A 19,446-nucleotide genomic window follows, 5' to 3' on the forward strand; every position below is an offset into this window, starting at 1 on the left:
AAGGATTTATTAAAAAAAAAATTGGCGTGGGGCTCCCCGTAATTTTAGTCTCTAGCGGAGGTTAAGCAGATGGCTGGGGCAGATGTTTGAAGCCTGGGAAGGGGGTAATACCCATGGAGCTTCCCAGCTACTAATATCAGCCCCCAGCTGAATACCTAGCCTTTACAAGCTATTAAAATGGGGGACCCCCCAAAAAAATGACGTGGGGTCCCCCCTATTTTAATAGCTAGCAAAGGCTAGGCAGACAGCTGGGGGCTGATATTAATAGCCCAGGAAGGGTGCCATGAATATTGGCCCCCTCCCAGGCTAGAAACACCAGCCGTCAGCCACCCCAGAAATGGCGCATCCATAGGATGCGCCAATTCTGGCACTTAGCCTCGCTCTTCCCACTGCCCTGTAGCAGTGGCAGTGGGGTAAGAGGGCTGGGGTTGATGTCAGCTTATAATGCCAGCTGACATCAAGCCCAGGTTAGTAATGGAGAGGCGTCTATAAGACACCCCCATTACTAACACCATAGTCAAAGTTACAAAAAAACAAACACCCAGAATAAAGTCCTTTAATTTAAATAAACACGCAATTCTTTATTGTTCTAAATTAAACCATACTTACCATCACGCCCATTCCAGCTGAAGCCAACGATCTCCTGCAATAAAAGAAAAATAATAAACCAACATCATCCTTACCTTTCCATGGTTCCCAGGACAGCTCCAGCTCTGCTACATTGAGATGACAGGCTGGACCGCAGCAGAAAGCTGCCATCCAGCTTGCCATGCGGCAGACACTGAGAAGTGCAGGTATGCTTGCGCTCCTCAGTTTCTGGCTGTGAAGGCATCCAGATGAGCCGACAATGAACTCAGCTCACCTCATGCACGTCACTGACAGCGTGGGAGAATTCTCCTGCGCATGCGGTGAGCGTGAGAGAATTCTCACGCTGAAGCGCTTAGCGCAGGAGAATTTGCCCACGCTGTCAGTGACGTGCATGAGGTGACCTGAGTTCAATGGACATGACCTCGGCTCATCTGGATGCCGTCACAGTCAGACACTGCAGAGCGCAAGCATGCCTGCGCTTCTCAGTGTCTGCGGGATGACAGGCTGGATGGCAGCTTTCTGCTGCGATCCAGCCTGTCATCTCGATGTAGCAGAGCTGAAGCTGTCGTGGGAACCATGGAAAGGAAAGGATGATGTTGCTTTATTATTTTTCTTTTATTGCAGGAGATAATTGGCTTCAGCTGGAATGGGCGTGATGGTAAGTATGGTTTAATTTAGAACAATAAAGAATTGTGTCTTTATTTCAATTAAAGGACTTTATTCTGGGTGTTGTGTTTTTTTTAAATACTTCACTAGAAATTCATGGCGGTCATGTCTAATATTGGCGTGACCCCATGAATTTCGGGCTTAGGGCCAGCTGATAATACCAAGCTGGCCCTAACCCCTTTATTACCCAGTGAGCCACCGCACCAGGGCCCTGGATGAGTTGGGTACAGCGCCAGAAGATGGCGCTTCTATGAACGCGCCATTTTCCGGGGTGGCTGCGGACTGCAATTTGCAGCGGGGGGGCCCAGAAAGCTTGGGCCTCCCTGCGCTGCGGATTCCAGCCCCCAGCTGCCTAGTTGTACCTGGCTGGACACAAAAATAGGGCGAAGCCCCAAGTCAATTTTTTTTTAATTATTTCAGGAATTTCCTGAAATAATTTTAAAAAAATTGACGTGGGGCTTCGCACTATATTTGTGTCCAGCCAGGTACAGCAGGCAGGAACAGGCTGCCCCCAACCACCAGCTGCCTATTTGTACCTGGCCGGACACAACAATATAGGGAAGCCCTTTTTTTCTTAATTATTTCATGAATTTCATGAAATAATTAAAAAAAAAATACGTGGGGCTTCGCCCTATTTTTGTGTCCAGCCAGGTACAACTAGGCAGCTGAGGGCTGGAATCTGCAGCGCAGGGAGGCCCAAGCTTTCTGCCCCCCCCCCCTCCCCGCTGCAAATTGCAGTTCGCAGCCACCCCGGAAAATGGCGCGTTCATAGAAGCGCCATCTTCTGGCTCTGTACCCAACTCATCCAGGGCCCTGAGAATTCTCCCACGCTGTCAGTGACGTGCATGAGGTGAGCTGAGTTCATTGGACATGAACTCACCTTATGCACGTCACTGACAGCGTGGGAAAATTCTCACGCTGAAGCGCTGAGTGCAGGAGAATTTTCCCATGCTGTCAGTGACGTGCATGAGGTGAGTTTATGTCCAATGAACTCAGCTCACCTCATGCACGTCACTGACAGCGTGGGAGAATTCTCACGCTGAAGCACTGAGGGCAGGAGAATTTTCCCACGCTGTCAGTGACGTGCATGAGGTGACCTGAGTTCATTGGACATGACCTCGGCCCATCTGGATGCCGTCACAGCCAGACACTGAGGAGCGCAAGCATGCCTGCGCTTCTCAGTCTCTGCGGCATGGCAAGCTGGATGGCAGCGTTCTGCTGCGATCCAGCCTGTCATGTGAATGTAGCAGAGCTGAAGCTGTCGTAGGAACCATGGAAAGGTAAGGATGATGTTGCTTTATTATTTTACTTTTATTGCAGGAGATCGTTGGCTTCAGCTGGAATGGGCGTGATGGTAAGTATGGGTTAATTTAGAACAATAAAGAATTGTGTCTTTATTTCAATTAAAGGACTTAATTCTGGGTGTTGTGGTTTTTTTTAACTTTGACTATGGGGTTAGTAATGGGGGTGTCTTATAGACGCCTCTCCATTACTAACCTGGGCTTGATGTCAGCTGGCATTATAAGCTGACATCAACCCCAGCCCTATTACCCCACTGCCACTGCTACAGGGCAGTGGGAAGAGCGAGGCTAAGTGCCAGAATTGGCGCATCCTATGGATGCGCCATTTCTGGGGCGGCTGACGGCTGGTGTTTCTAGCCTGGGAGGGGGCCAATATTCATGGCACCCTTCCTGAGCTATTAATATCAGCCCCCAGCTGTCTGCCTAGCCTTTGCTAGCTATTAAAATAGGGGGGACCCCACGTAATTTTTTTTGGGGAGGGTCCCCCATTTTAATAGCTAGTAAAGACTAGGTATTCAGCTGGGGGCTAATATCAGTAGCCTGGGAAGCTCCGTGGGTATTACCCCCTTCCCAGGCTTCAAACATCTGCCCCAGCTGTCTGCTTAACCTCCGCTGGAGCCTAAAATTATGGGGAACCCCACGCCAATTTTTTTTAAAATAAATCCTTTATTTTAACACTAAATGACAAGTACAGTAAGCAACACTCTCACTGTACTTCTTATATAGACATGTTTCTATCTATCTAATCTATGTGTGATGCTCTATTCTTTCTATTCTAAATTGTCGGGTACAGATGCTGAATTGCCGGCCGGCTTTTTTAAAGAGACGGTGCATGAAAACACTATTATTTTTTTTAATAAATCCTTTACACTAAATGACAAGTACAGTTAGCTGAGCGCTGCCATCCAGCTTGTCATCCTTCAGAGACACTGCAGAGCGCAGGCATTATGGGAACTTCTGATTCCGGTATTCGATATTCTAAAAGTATCGGAACTCCGATACCGCGAATATCGGTCGATACCCGATATTTCAGTATCGGAATGCTCAACACTAATTGTTACCCTTTTGCTTGTCACTTGTATATATGAATGCAGCTCTTTAAAAGAGAAGTACAGCAATACCTTTACATGGTAAGTGTGTTTCTCTGTTATTGAGAAATCAGGGTTTGAATTGATATGCAAATGAAGCATAAGAACTATTTGCAGATCGGTCACTCCATCTCTATTCCCCGCCCAGTGCCACCTTCTCCTGATTAACTGACAGCCTCTAGCTTATTATTACAATAACAGGTTAAAAAACCCACAATGCTATATGAGAAAGATAGCACATGAGATCACAAGTACATTCTTCACTTAGTGTACACTTTACAATTATGATGTGTTTTTACTCTAGCAAATTTCTCTTTAACTGTGGGAGTTATTATGGTGCGCAAAAGAAGAGCAGATCAGTGGCAAAATCAGCTCTGCTACATGTGTAAAATATTTCCTAGGAATATGTAACAGAAAACATGAAATACCTTCTAGCTTGGATTTTTGTCAACAAGAGTCCCTAGGAGCTCATTCTCATTCACGATAGATTTCTGTAACCTTTTGATCCATAATGAGTTTGTGCCTGATCCACATTCTTGATTTTGAGTCTAATTTCGTGTGGCCTTTAGTATTTGAACCTAACTGTGATTATTAATCATAAGAAATGTATCAGTCGGTGCTCAGTGGCAGATACTGCTGCAAAACTATTCTTGCAAATATAGAAAAACTGTATTAAAAGAGCATTTTAGATTACGATTCCTGCATTTAAATGAATAGTCATGTTACAAATCTGTTGTATAGACTGATGCAAAAGGAAATGTGTTTATCATACCAGGGTACGTTTTTACTTTGTTCTTTGGTACAGTTCTAATGCTTATGTGCCCACTGCAGGCACTTTGGGCATTACACTGGGGTCAGTATGGGCACTCTAACCAGTCTTTGCCTACGCAGCCCCATACACAACAAGCTGCGATGCACTGGGTGTTCTGACATCTTTCTATCATAGACAACATTAACTTTTCTGTCAATTTGTGTCTTCACTCCCTATGTGTATCAGTAACTTTGGATGCACATGACCTTGTCACTAGTTCACTATCTCAATCTTTTAATAGGCACATGCAATCCCTGGGGCTTCCAATGCCCTTCTCTGCTTTCTAAGCCCAGCGCACACTTACCTGTTGTGGTCGGACTGCTCTCTATCTGATATGTGGACTTAAAAATGTGAAAGTAGCTGTGACCTATTTGTCTAGAGCAGTGGTCTCCAAGCTTTCTTAACCAAAGAGCCAAATTCAGCTCTGACAGATGGTCGTGAGCGACATCCAGAGCCCTGCGAGTAGTGACGCCCAGAGCCCCGAATTACCTGTATAATGACAGCCAAAGCTTCTCATCCCCAGGGCCAGTAGATGCACATCCAGTTCTGCTCTTCTGTGTGGGGTTAAACAGAAAAGTCTGGAGACCTGCTCTTCTTAACTGTTTGCTAGACCTGGTCCTAATGCACCAAGTTGGCAGGGAGACGTGAACCACACAATATGGGCCCACGAGCCACATTTGGCTGCAGAGCCACAGGTTGGGGACCCCTGGACTAGCATCTTCCCCTGCTACTTTTCTGCTACATCCCATGCCTGATGTTAGCGAGGTCAAAGAGGTATTCAATACCTTTATGTATTTAGTAATAACGTGAGACAAGATCAACAGCCCTACCAACATGGGCACTTTAGTCTACATGGTCTTAGTTTGCTCCCATATAAGCTTGCATGGTTAGATCAGTTTAGCATTAAAGTGTTGAGGATGGTAACTCATGAACACAACCCTCTTTATCAACTGAAGCAGGCCAAGATATATCTCCTGATCACTACAGATCAGGCTTCTGAGACCCCCAATCAGCAAATTTACCCAAGAGACGTAACTGGACTGGAAATGAAGTATACTATGTAATATATGGATAAAGCCATAGAAAGAGCCCTCTTTGTTAGCCCCATGTTACATCATAGACATTCACGATCCCAGTACACACCATTGGAATGGCCGCGATTCTAGATATCAGTCTGAATATCACAGTCCGTATATTGACCGTGAATGTCGAACATGTTAATCCATCCTTACAAGTTTTAATCTTTGACTAACAAGGACTAGTCTTCAGCTAACGATCCGTCTCTATTATGTCCATATGTCCTAATGGGGCATACAGTAAAAGAAAAATATTGTCCGTTGAGAAACTAATAGTTACTGTGTATAAGGGCCCATTCCCGCAGCTCAATAAAGGTACAAAACCATTGATCAGCTACATGTAAGCCCAAGCTTGGACTGGCGAACAGGAGAATCCTCCGGTGGGCCACCACTCTCTTATATGAACTTGCCACTATATACTTGAATCACTATGTACAGACAGAGGCAGCATCTTATTCATGTAACAATCTACACAGTTCATTGTTATATACATGTATGATTGAGGATAATATCACATTTGCATGCAGCTGAAAAGTGGGGTCCTGGCGATGGTTACTGGTGGGCCTTTTTCCATCCCCAGTCTGACACAGTCAAGTCGATAAGCAGTCTTGACAGGCAGGCAGACTGCACGCTCATGCACACAGAGCGATGGTAAAGACAATCATTCTGTGCGGTTAGTACATATCGTGCGCAGAATAATGTGCTGCCAAGAACAATGATTTCTAAGCTCAGGTGAAAATCATTTCACACGTTCAACAGGTGATTGTTTAGAGAAAGTGATACTCTGGAAATGATCCGCTTTCCTTGCTCCGTTCCAATTATCGACCAGAGTACATAGGGCCCTTAGTGTTTTCCATAACTATATTCAAAGCTGAATATCCAGCAGATTTAATACGGTGGCTAATTCCGGTCTTTGGTGGTTCTCTGTAGGATTGAGTACCCTTATATATAACTTTGTGTTACAGGGTGCACAAAACGCACATAGATGCTGAATCAATCAACATGAATACGGCATCACTTGTATTTCATTATTTCTCTACAGAATAATATGGTTGGGGGGGGAGGGGTGAGAGACACTATATTCACCTAGAGTGTAAACTATATGTTTATGTTATGACAACATTACTTTACCGGTTGTGTGATAAATACTAACCATAGTAGAGTTAAAGTCTTCATCGTTCCTAGAAACCATGCGACGCGCTCAGTTCTACCTGTAGTGCTGTATGCATGTCACCTTTTTTACTCCTCATCTCCCCCGCCTCCCATTTACTTACGAGGTGCCACAACTGACAAAATATGACAAGATCAGCCTGCAATTATAACTAACACAGCCATTCAAACAATAATGCAGCTGCTTTCTCTATACAATACTTTGCTTTGATTGACTCATTCATCTGCTTTAAGAAATGTATATCTGATTCTCAATTACAAGGGAAGTTCTGTGACTGCTCGGGATTCAATTGAATATAGATTTCACTTTTCAAACTGGTTGGTGTTTTATTGAAAGGCACAGACGGAACGTGAAGCTTCTTACAAAGGAGCGTGAATGATAAACTGCCAATCACGGTGATGCGCTTTATACTGCGGCGGTCTGACACCAACAGCTGTGACAAGAGTCAATCTCTTTGAAACATTTCTAATGCTGACAAAAAAGGCTCAGAACGGTGTGCTTAAATCACTGCTTCTATCAGGCATTGAGGAATACGCTGAAGGTTCATTTGGAGGGCTCCGAACTTGTGCAGGCACAAAAATGCACAACATAATGAAATATGGCAATATATGCGGACACATTATTCATAGTAATCATTTTCTTCCATAATATGATTATTTCAGACACGGCTTTGTCTTAGCATATCTATACTTCTGTACGAGTCCCATTGCTCTACTGTATATGAAAAGAGAAGGTCGAGAAGCCTACCTGTCCCAATTCTCAACTCGGATTTATTTTATGGATATAAGGGTATGTTGTGCACGGCTTCAAATTGACAGCTGTCGTGATCTACTGTAGATCTTTCTTTCCAGTCAGTAAACATAGGTCGCCGGAATAACACAAGCAGAAACTAGTAATATGTCTTACAACCAAGTCTGATAAAACATAAATCAGACAATGCACTCACTGAGCAAAACAAGAGGCATACATGGTCATAGTTATTCAAAGGAACCCATTAGTAACAACTTTCATGCACAAACAACACAAAATTCTAATAGGTATAATGTCCATAGTTATGTAAAAGAGTGATCAAATTAGAAAAGCCTATTGGGGACCTGTCAACAGGTTTTGCAGCCGTGCCATTCCAGAGATGTTAGAGCCGCCGCTCCGTCTGTGATGTGGCATGTTGTGTCATGTGTCAGCTGCAGCCAATGAGCAGCCGTTTTTCAGCAGCAGCTCATCCATATTCCATCGTAGTAGACGCCCACAATGATTAAATATTAAAGGCTGAAGCTGACGAGTGGCTGTTATTGGCTGCAGCTGACATTGCTGGAACGGTGCCACTGCAGGAGGTTGCTGCACACAATTTTTATTTGGCTCCTGAATTGATTAAGCTGGGGTTGTCCAGTAGTGGACAACCTCTTTAATGTGTTATAGTAGCAGAAACCACTACTGGACAACCCTTTTTACTTAATTTTTCTGATGTATATACAGTTATCACTATATTTACATATAGAAATAACAGGGCCTTTGAACAAGCACACGGCTCAGGAAAGTGAGAGCCGTGATTAAGGTAACTGCTCTGGAAACTGAAGATGGTGGTGGCTGTGGGGGTTGTGATACTGCAAGACTGAGAGCAGGGAGGGAGAGGGAGGTGAGCAGCTAACTGCTGTATGAAAATCAAAAGGACTGGAGAGAGGTGGATGGGCTGCCAGGAGTTAACTCCTCAGCCTAGAATGCAATTACTGTGCACACTCGGGCAGGCAATGATGGTCGATGTCCTTGGAAACAAACTGTAAGATAAAAGATCTCACGGCAGTAGAGTGAATGTAAATAAAAAAAGTCAATTGCAAACTTGCTTATTTTTTCATGCTGTCTAACTATACCAATTTAATAACATGAGCCCCTTTAGTGTTCTACAAGTAACAGCAGTAACATCATGATTAGAGGTGTGATTTGTCACGTGAAAGTATGGTTTTCATTGGTGTTTACATAATTTTTAACTTTCTAAACAGCTACTAGCATATCAAATGCCACTGGGAAAAGCTCAAAGAATTACTGTCAGGAAAGTCCTGGACATAAAGAATATACACATCTATTTTTTTTCCTGTAACCCCGTCAGCTTTTTACAATAACAAGTCAGAATGTTGCCAACCTTGGCCTATGTACTTAGTCATAAGCTCTACTTTTGCATGGCTTTATGTATAGCTTTAAAATAACCTTACTGAGGAGAGATTGTGAGGATAGAAGAGAATTTAAAAGATAATGAAAAGGCTTTATTTGAAAGACATATTGAAACAGTTAAAAAGCTTCTATAAAATATTATTTGATATTTGGAATATTCTGTTATAATTCTGCTCTATGTTAGAAGAACAAATAAGACTAGAACCAAAATAAAAAATAGACATTTAACAAAGAAGGAAAATAAGACATTTTCAAAGGCCTACCTGCATGAAGATATGCCAGGTCTGGATTTTCAATGTCTGAATGTTGTTCCTTTAAATGATTCCGAAACTCCATTGGAGCATTGGTTCCATAATTGCACTTTGGACAGTTATACATTTTTACTCCTTCATGTTTGCCGGTGTGCAAAATGTGTTTGCGGACATTTTCAGCGCAGTTTGACCTAATAATAAATATAAATATGTTTTGTTGAAATATTACAATTATGTGTAACATAAGGTGACTTTTGTGATATTTACCAATCGATGTGTCATGTCATCACATACTGTGGACTTATTGGGTCAGATGTATATTTTCCGAAGCTACATAAGTACAATCATTTATCCCATGACTTTGCTATTAGCTCAAAACATTCTACTTTGGTCTCATCTGATCAGAGCACCGTCTTTTACATGCTAGCTGTGTCCCTTACATGGCATGTGGAAGAAGGCAATATAGTCAGATGGGACCAAAAAATAACTTTTTGGGCTCAATGCAAAGAATTATGTGTGGTGGAGAAGTAACTCCGCACATCATGCTGAAATAACCAACCCCACTGTCAAACATGGTGGTGTCAGCATGATGCTGTGGGGATGCTTTTCTTCAGCAGAGACAGGGAAGCTGGTCAGAGTTCATGGGAAGATAGATGGAGCTAAATACAGGGCAATCCTGGAGGAAAACCTGTTAGAGGCTGCAAAAGACTTGATATTAAGGCATAAGTTCACCTTCCAGCAGAACAACGACCTTAAACATACTGCCAGAGCTATAGAATGGTTTAGATAAAAACATATTCATGTGTTGAATGGTCACAGTCCAGATCTAAATCCAATTGAGAATCTGTGGCAAGACTTGAAAATTGCTGTTCACAAACGCTCTCCATCCAATGTCTCTGAGCTAGAGCTTATTGGCAAAGCTGTTAGCGACATACCTAAAAAGACTTGCAGCAGTAATTGAAGCAAAAGGTGGTCCTACAAAAGGATTGACTCTGGGGGGGCTGAATACAAATGCACGTCACAATTTTCATTTTTTTTTTTTAAATAATTAGAAAACCATGTATCATTTCCTTTACACTTCGCAAATACTTGCTACTTAGTATTGGTATATCACATAAAATCCCAATAAAATAAATTTCATTATGTGGGTGTAATGTGAAAAAATGTAGAAAAGTTCATGGTGTATGAATACTTTTTCAAGGCACTGCATAGAGAGAGAGATTTGAGGACCGATTCACGGGACTCTGGCCCAGCATCCAGATCAGTGGTAGTTGGCAGCTAAATGTCAAGCAAGGTGTGGGAAAGACTAATTGCAACACGAAGTGAAGAGGGGAAGGAAGCACTAGGGAAAGGGGGAGTGGACACCCCTATGCAGATCTAATATCACCCTGCCTACCCTACCGTCCCTATATAGGTCCAACACCTATAGACGAGCAGGACCCTAAATCCTTGATGACTCTAGAGCTTGGCTATAGATAGGGAGGGGGACGGGTGTGCTCTGGTCAGGATCCACTACAAACTAAAGACAACAAGGTAGACAAAGAAAGGGGATTAACTTAGCTTGAGCAGACACCAAAGGAGTAACTCCAACTGTCCTCCAAGAGCACCAGAGAAGACGCTACCTGACTGCTAGTGCTCCAAGCCTGTACATAGAAGTATCACCGACGATTGCCTGGAGCAAACTGAGGGTTTTTAACTCCCATGCAAGGGAGTGTCAATCAGCAGCAAGAGGGAGGTCGCCGCTGGGTCTTAAAGGAAGAAGGATTAAGAAGGTGTCTGCAATGCCAAGAGCAGTGACCTTCTACAGCTAGATACAGAGCGACTGTCTATTACACCTGACACACCCGTGACACTATACTGGAATCCCGCAAATCTATTACCTTCCAGCATTCCCCAACAAGGCTTTTTATTTGTCAAAGTTGGCATGGCATCATCTGTGCAGCATCAGCCATAGCTAATCAAAAGCCATGCCGGAGACATCGGAAAGTTAGAGATTCGAGGGCCAACTGTTTAGCCCCCAGGCACCACTGGCCTAACCACTGCACTGTTTTATGAAGACAACCCATAACCATATATCGTATTACAACATTTGGAGAAACATGTGCCAAAGAGCGAAATAAGTGACCTCAGGCTGGAAGAGCTGGCTTGTTCATGTATTTGGTGGAAAGTTATTCATTATGCTACATTTGACCTAAAAGAGGCCATTCCTGGAGAATTGGGTGGCTGGCTATGGCTTTCCCCACTGGTTACAGCTGTTGGTTGAAGATAAGAAAATACGCTCCTGCAGCCATCAGCTTCTTTATATAAAAAGTTGATGCCTTCATGAGCACTTTAATACATTTGGTTCAGATATACAGTAGTTCAGAATTACAATGAAACCTCTTTGAGACAACCACCCAAAATTGCATTGAAAAGTGTTCTAAAAGAAGATAGTCAGCATGTATAAAATATGGAAGAACTTAAATCTCATCTAGACAACAATATAATCTAGTCTAGATAACAATATTTTATATATTTACTGTGTACATAAAATCTACCTGGCAAATTATCGTTTAAAGGATTAGACTCAGAACATGTAATATGTGTGTTTTGCTGGCGCTTAAATCAGGTAAGGCAAGAAGTAGAGAACATTTCTTTGTTGCAAATATCAGTTGTTCCTTAATGACTGGTTCACTGTCAAAAAGAAGCAGGTGGTCATTTTTCTATGTCAAGCAAAACAAAACAAAAATGTTTTAAGAACTGCCAGTCTCCCAGTGGTGCCTGTGTTATCCAGAAAACAGTGTATGCGATGGGCACATTTTACTTTAATATTTGTTTTATCCCAAATATGAAACATTTGGTTTATTGTGAATGTATTTAATGTTATGGATTACATAAGGGTTAGACTTCATTGTTAGATCTGCTTAAGAATAAACACTTTACATATCTAATAAAATATATATAACAAATTAACAATACATATAATCAGCTTTTAGTCTAAAAGTCAGGAGTTAACTAGTGATGAGCGAGCATGTTCGCCACTGCTCGGTACTCGCCCGAGCATCTCAGTACTCGAGATGCTCGGAGCTTGCCGAGTACTTGCGCGATGCTCGGGCGGGAGCTCGGGTCCCCGTCCTGCATGTCTGGCGCTATTTAGAGCACCAATCATGCAGGGATTGTCTGCAACTCACATTAATGCCACAGCCATGGTGGTTGTGGCATTACAGTGATTGCCCAAATCGATGGGAACAGTGCTCACAGTGAAACATGAAAAGCCGGCAATTCAGCAGCGGCATACACCGGTACCAGACAATTTAGAACAGAAAGAATAGAGCATCACACATAGATTAGATAGATAGAAACATGTCAGTCACATATATAATAAGTATAGTGATAGTGTTAGTTACTGTATTCGTCATTTAGTGTTAAAATAAAGGATTTATTAAAAAAAAAATTGGCGTGGGGTTCCCCGTAATTTTAGTCTCTAGCGGAGGTTAAGCAGACGGCTGGGGCAGATGTTTGAAGCCTGGGAAGGGGGTAATACCCACGGAGCTTCCCAGGCTACTAATATCAGCCCCCAGCTGAATACCTAGCCTTTACTAGCTATTAAAATGGGGGACCCAAAAAAAAATGACGTGGGGTCCCCTATATTTTAATAGCTAGCAAAGGCTAGGCAGACAGCTGGGGGCTGATATTAATAGCCCAGGAAGGATGCCATGAATATTGGCCCCCTCCCAGGCTAGAAACACCAGCCGTCAGCCGCCCCAGAAATGGCGCATCCATAGGATGCGCCAATTCTGGCACTTAGCCTCGCTCTTCCCACTGCCCTGTAGCGGTGGCAGTGGGGTAATAGGTTTGAGGTTGATGTCAGCTTATAATGCCAGCTAACATCAAGCCCAGGTTAGTAATGGAGAGGCGTCTATAAGACACCCCCATTACTAACCCCATAGTCACAGTTAAAAAAAACCACAAACACCCAGAATAAAGTCCTTTAATTGAAATAAAAACACAAGTCTTTAATGTTCCAAATTAAATTCTACTTACCGTCACGCCCATTCCAGCTGAAGCCAACGATCTCCTGCAATAAAAATAAAATAATAAACCAACCTCATACTTACCTTTCCACGGTTCCCAGGACAGCTTCAGCTCTGCTACATTGAGATGACAGGCTGGACCGCAGCAGAACGCTGCCATCCAGCTTGCCATGCCGCAGACACTGAGAAGCTTCTCAGTGAAGCTCCTCAGTGTCTCGCTGTGACGGCATCCAGATGAGCCGAGTTCATGTCCAATGAACTCAGCTCACCTCATGCACGTCACAGACAGCGTGGGAGAATTCTCCTGCGCATGCGGTGAGCGCAGGAGAATTCTCCCACGCTGGGATGGCATTGAGATGATAGGCTGGATGGCAGCGCTCATCTGCGATCCAGCCTGTCATCAGAATGCCATCCCAGCGTGGGAGAATTCTCCTGATCAAGCGCTGAGCGCAGGAGAATTCTCCCACTCTGGGATGGCATTCTGATGACAGGCTGGATCGCAGCTGAGCGCTGCCATCCAGCTTGTCATCTTTCAGAGACACTGCAGAGCGCAAGCATGCCTGCGCTCTGCAGTGTCTATGAAGGATGGCATGCTGGATGGCAGCGCTCAGCTACAATCCAGCCTGTCATCTCAATGCCATCCCAGCGTGGAAGAATTCTCCTGCGCTAAGCGCTTGAGCAGAAGAATTCTCCCACGCTGGGATGGCATTCTGATGACAGGCTGGATTGTAGCTGAGCGCTGCCATCCAGCATGCCATCCTTCATAGACACTGCAGAGCGCAGGCATGCTTGCGCTCTGCAGTGTCTCTGAAAGATGACAAGCTGGATGGCAGCGCTCAGCTGCGATCCAGCCCGTCATCAGAATGCCATCCCAGAGTGGGAGAATTCTCCTGCGCTCAGCGCTTGATCAGGAGAATTCTCCCACGCTGGGATGGCATTCTGATGACAGGCTGGATCGCAGATGAGCGCTGCCATCCAGCCTATCATCTCAATGCCATCCCAGCGTGGGAGAATTCTCCTGCGCTCACCGCATGCGCAGGAGAATTCTCCCACGCTGTCTGTGACGTGCATGAGGTGAGCTGAGTTCATTGGACATGAACTCGGCTCATCTGGATGCCGTCACAGCGAGACACTGAGGAGCTTCACTGAGAAGCTTCTCAGTGTCTGCGGCATGGCAAGCTGGATGGCAGCGTTCTGCTGCGGTCCAGCCTGTCATCTCAATGTAGCAGAGCTGAAGCTGTCCTGGGAACCGTGGAAAGGTAAGTATGAGGTTGGTTTATTATTTTATTTTTATTGCAGGAGATCGTTGGCTTCAGCTGGAATGGGCGTGATGGTAAGTAGAGTTTAATTTAGAACATTAAAGAATTGTGTGTTTATTTCAATTAAAGGACTTTATTCTGGGTGTTTGTGGGTTTTTTTAACTTTGACTATGGGGCTAGTAATGGGGGTGTCTTATAGACGCCTCTCCATTACTAACCTGGGCTTGATGTTAGCTGGCATTATAAGCTGACATCAACCCCAACCCTATTACCCCACTGCAACCGCTACAGGGCAGTGGGAAGAGCGAGGCTAAGTGCCAGAATTGGCGCATCCTATGGATGCGCCATTTCTGGGGCGGCTGACAGCTGGTGTTTCTAGCCTGGGAGGGGGCCAATATTCATGGCACCTTTCCTGGGCTATTAATATCAGCCCCCAGCTGTCTGCCTAGCCTTTGCTAGCTATTAAAATAGGGAGGACGACACGTCATTTTTTTTTGGGTCTCCCATTTTAATAGCTAGCAAAGGCTAGGTATTCAGCTGGGGGCTGATATTAGTAGCCCGGGAAGCTCCGTGGGTATTACCCCCTTCCCAGGCTTCAAACATCTGCCCCAGCCGTCTGCTTAACCTCCGCTAGAGACTAAAATTACGGGGAACCCCACGACAATTTTTTTTTTAATAAATCCTTTATTTTAACACTAAATGACAAGTACAGTAACCAACACTATCACTGTACTTATTATATATGTGACTGACATGTTTCTATCTATCTAATCTATGTGTGATGCTCTATTCTTTCTGTTCTAAATTGTCGGGTACCGGTGAATGCCGCTGATGAATTGCCGGCCGGCTTTTTTAAAGAGACGGGTGCATGAAAATCGGAGGGCACTAGTGTGTTCCAAGTGCCCTACTATGTTTTTCATGCACCCTCCTATATACCCTGCATGCCTGACGTTTAATTGAGCACTGCTCCCATCGATTTGGGCAATTTTTGACCTTCTGCAGAAAGCCGGGGGGAGGGACCACCAGAAAAATGCTCGAGTTTCCCATAGACTTACATTGGGCTCGTTGCTCGTGTCGAGCACCTGAGTATTCTAATGTGCTCGACCCGAGCTTCGAGCACCCGAGCATTTTAGTGCTCGCTCATCACTAGAGTTAACTCTAAGGCTATATTCACACATCTGTGAGAAATTGGACCATATTTTTTCTCGGGTATCATCATAGCTGAATGCTAGTTTCATCATTATTGCATTCATGTTTTTTCTAATCTGTTTTTTTTCCTCTAAAGAAATATGTTTATTCTCATTTTAAACCAATAAAACAGACCTCTGAATGGTTTTATTTTTTTTTATTCAAATTACATTCAAATTGATAACTAAGCAACGGATCCATGTGACATGGAAAGCAGACCGAAAGCATTCTGATTTGATTCGTGTTTTAGGGATTGCCCTTGACTTGTATGGCAGAGTCTGATCCACAAACATGGATCGGAGTCTTAAGAATCTCACACCCGGATCTGTGACTTTCATGGATGTGTGTATAGATCCATGAAACTTTAAGTCTGTGTGCTGTCCAAGAAAAAAATTGTACAGCACACGGACAGTTCACACTAATGTGTGACTGTAGCCTTAGGGTTGATTATATAGTTGGTAGTTGTTCATGGAAACTCTCAAATGAGTGGCCACTTCAACAATTTGATACTTTCTAAGGCCCAATTCACACGTGCGAGTTTCCGGTATGTGTGGTGTACACACACACAACCATTATAATCTATGGGGCTGAGCATGTCTTTTTTTCCAGCAGCACAGATGGCAATACATACTGCACACATGCACACGGATTACTTGTGTGTGACATCCGTGTGCCACGTACCGGAATAGTATGTAGAATAAAAATAAAAGACGTAGTTACTTACCGGTAACGGGATTTCTCAGAGCCCATGACAGCATCACGGAGAGAGGGGATCCGCCCTTCAAGGACAGGAAACCTACAGATAAAAAGGGGGGTACCTCTCTCCTGCATCAGTTGTTTACAGAGCACAGAGAGGACCCCCAGATTAGTAACACAAATTTTAACATTTTTAAGGAGTTTATCAGGAACACCTTGTGACTACATATAAGTAACAAATAAGTGTGTACACCCATGCGTGAAGGGAGGGAATGTACGGGTGCCGTCATGAGCTCTGAGAAATCCCGTTGACGGTAAGTAACTACGTCTTTCTGCTTCCCCCATGACAGCACCATAGAGAGAATTGCAGAGAAGTGTCGTTTAGGGAGGGACCACCGCTTCCAGAACCCTTCTACCAAAAGTAAGGTCTGAAGAAGAGGTTAGATCCAGCTGATAGTGTTTAAAGAATGTAGAGGGGGAAGACCAGGTTGCAGCTCTACATATCTGTTCTATTGAAGCGCCGGCTTTTTCCGCCCAGGAGGCTGCTACTGCCCTTGTCAAGAGAGCCTTCAGATTCTCCGGCCCGGTTTCCCAGCTTGACGAGTATCCCAGGGAGATGACGTCTCTTATCTATCTTGCCAGTGTGCTTTTGGAAGCTTTTTGTCCCTTCCGAGGTCCCTGGAAGCACACAAAGAGAGCCCTATTCTTCCTACACTCCCGTGTGGCCTCTAAGTATTGGATAATGCACCTTCTGACGTCTAAAGTGTGTAGGTCTTTTACCCCCCTGTTCTTAAGACTAGGGCAAAAGGAAGGGAAGGTGACCTCCTGAGATCTATGAAACTGTGTGATCCCACTTTAGGAAGGTATGCTGGGTCAGTCCTAAGTGTCACCCTGTCCTCTAGGATTTGCGTGAAGGGGGGCCCTGCCGATAGAGCTTGTATGTCGCTAACTCTTTGTGCCGACGTGAGAGCTACTAAGAGTGATGTCTTAAGAGATAGGGTTTTTAGAGAAGCATCTGCTAAAGGTTCGAAGGGATGTTTGGTTAGGACTGTAAGGACTAAGTTCAAGTCCCAAGGAGGAGTATTCCGGGAGGGGATTGGCCTAGACCTGGATGATGCCTTGATGAATCTAGATATCCACCTATTTCTGGCCAGGTCGCAATTGTATAGGGCTCCTAATGTAGCAACTTAAACTTTCAGTGTGCTTGTGGCCAGACCCTGTTCTAACCCCCTTTGTAGGAACTCTAAGATGGAAGTAATAGGGACCTCCCCTTGTACCTTAGAACCAGAATATGAGAGGAATTTTTTCCAGGTTTTAAAGTAAAGTCTGGTAGTTACAGGTTTCCTACTCTGTAGTAGAGTGGAGATCAAATTTGGGGAAAAACCTCTATCCTTTAAGAGAGCCCTCTCAAAATCCAGGCTGTCATGTGTAGATTTGCTACCTGAGGATGGAGGACCAGTCCCTGGAAAAGAAGATCCAGAATTTCCGGAAGAATCCAGGGGTCGGAGATGCATATTATCCTCAGCCAGGAAAACCAGAGCCTCTTTGGCCAGAAGGGGGCTATCAAAATTACATTTGCCCTGTCTTCCCTTACTTTCCTCAGAACTTTCGGAATCAGTGCGATCGGGGGAAAGGCATAGGCTAGCTGGTGGTTCCATGGGATTGTAAATGCATCTAGTGCTGCTGGGTTCCCCTTTGGGTTTATCGAGTTGAATATGTCTACTTTTTTGTTCTGCCAGTTGGCGAATAGGTCTATGGAAGGGCATCCCCACATTTCCGTTATTTGGTTGAACACTAAATGATTCAGCTCCCATTTGCCCGGTCTCAGCTGGGTTCGGCTCAGGAAGTCTGCTGTGAGATTTTCTGTTCCTTTTATGTGGAGTGCAGATAGAGACCCCAAATTGTTCTCGGCAAACAGTAGGATGGATTTTGTTACTTGTAGTAGACAATGGGACCGAGTCCCCCCTGGTGATTTAAGTACGCTACTACTACCTAGTTGTAAGAGAACATTCTTACATGGTGGTCCTATAGAGTGTTTAGAAATTCTGAGAGGGCGAATTTTACTGCTAGAAGTTCCTTCATGTTGGAGGAAACGCCCTTTAAGTCCTTTGTCCAGACCCCTTGAGCTATTTGGTCGTTTATGTGAGCCCCCCACCCCCTGGGACTTGCATCTGTAGTCAGGACCTGCGAGACTGAAATCGTCCATGGAACGCCTTGGGTTAAACTGTCCACCTTCGCCCACCATCTTAGGGAAAGTAAGGTTTTTGAAGACAAAGTTAGCAGACCGTCTAAGTGCCCTTTTAGCGATTTTTCTGCCCCCAAGATTTCCCATTGTAAGTCCCTGGCATGTATCTGGTCCCAACAGACCCCCGGAATACAGGCAGTCATGGAACCTAGAAGAGACATTGCTTTTCACAGAGTCATAGAGGGGTCCTTTACTTGAGATATCCGAGCTATCATTTTCCAAATTTTTCCTGCTGGGAGACGGCACTCCTTATTTCTCGAATCTAATAAAATGCCTAGATACTCTTGTACTTGGTCCAGCTCCATCTTGGACTTTTTTAGATTCAAAAGCCAGCCTAAATTGGTCAAGGAATCCATGACCCTTGCCAGTTGGTCCTTGCAATGATGGAAAGCGTTGCCTATTATCAGCAAATCGTCCAGGTAAGGGGTAATCAGAATGTTTTGCTCCCTTAGATGGGCCATAACCTCCGCCACTATCTTTGTGAAAACCCGTGGGGCTATAGCTAGACCGAATGGGAGGGCCGTATACTGGTAGTGTTTGACTATTCCCTTTATCAATATTGCTACCCTTAGGAATTTCTGGTAATTTCTGTATATGGGAACGTGATAATAGGCGTCCTTCAGATCCAGGACAGCCATAAAACAGTCTGGAAACAACAGTTTTACTGACGATTTTATTAACTCCATCTTGAAGGTTTGAACCTTCAGAAATTTGTTCAATTTTTTCAGGTTTACAATTGTCCTGAAAGTCCAGTCCGTTTTTTTCCTTAGGAATAGAGGGGAGTAGAATCCTTCGCCTTTCTCCTGGGCAGGGACTTCTTGAAGGACTGCTCTTTCTATTCGACCTAGAATTTCTTGTTCTAGTGCTGATTGCTCCATTTCTGACGACCTCTTGGGGGTTATGAAAAATGCTGCTGCGCCCTTCATTACT

The 19,446-nt window shown here is 44.2% G+C and overlaps 1 protein-coding gene across 1 annotated transcript in view; it reads right to left on the reverse strand.

Annotated features, from left to right (window-relative positions):
* ZNF407 (zinc finger protein 407) overlaps positions 1-19,446 on the reverse strand; it is a 641,504-nt gene that overhangs the window by 204,643 nt on the left and 417,415 nt on the right. Inside the window, exon 8 of the mRNA XM_073678940.1 lies at positions 9,128-9,306. Within this exon, the coding sequence (XP_073535041.1) occupies positions 9,128-9,306 (179 nt within the window). The remainder of the gene's footprint in view (positions 1-9,127; positions 9,307-19,446) is intronic.

This window comes from Phyllobates terribilis, unplaced genomic scaffold (assembly GCF_046119375.1).
Source record: "Phyllobates terribilis strain yellow unplaced genomic scaffold, ASM4611937v1 Scaffold_4__5_contigs__length_816908805, whole genome shotgun sequence".
In the NCBI taxonomy this organism is placed as follows: Eukaryota; Metazoa; Chordata; class Amphibia; order Anura; family Dendrobatidae; genus Phyllobates; species Phyllobates terribilis.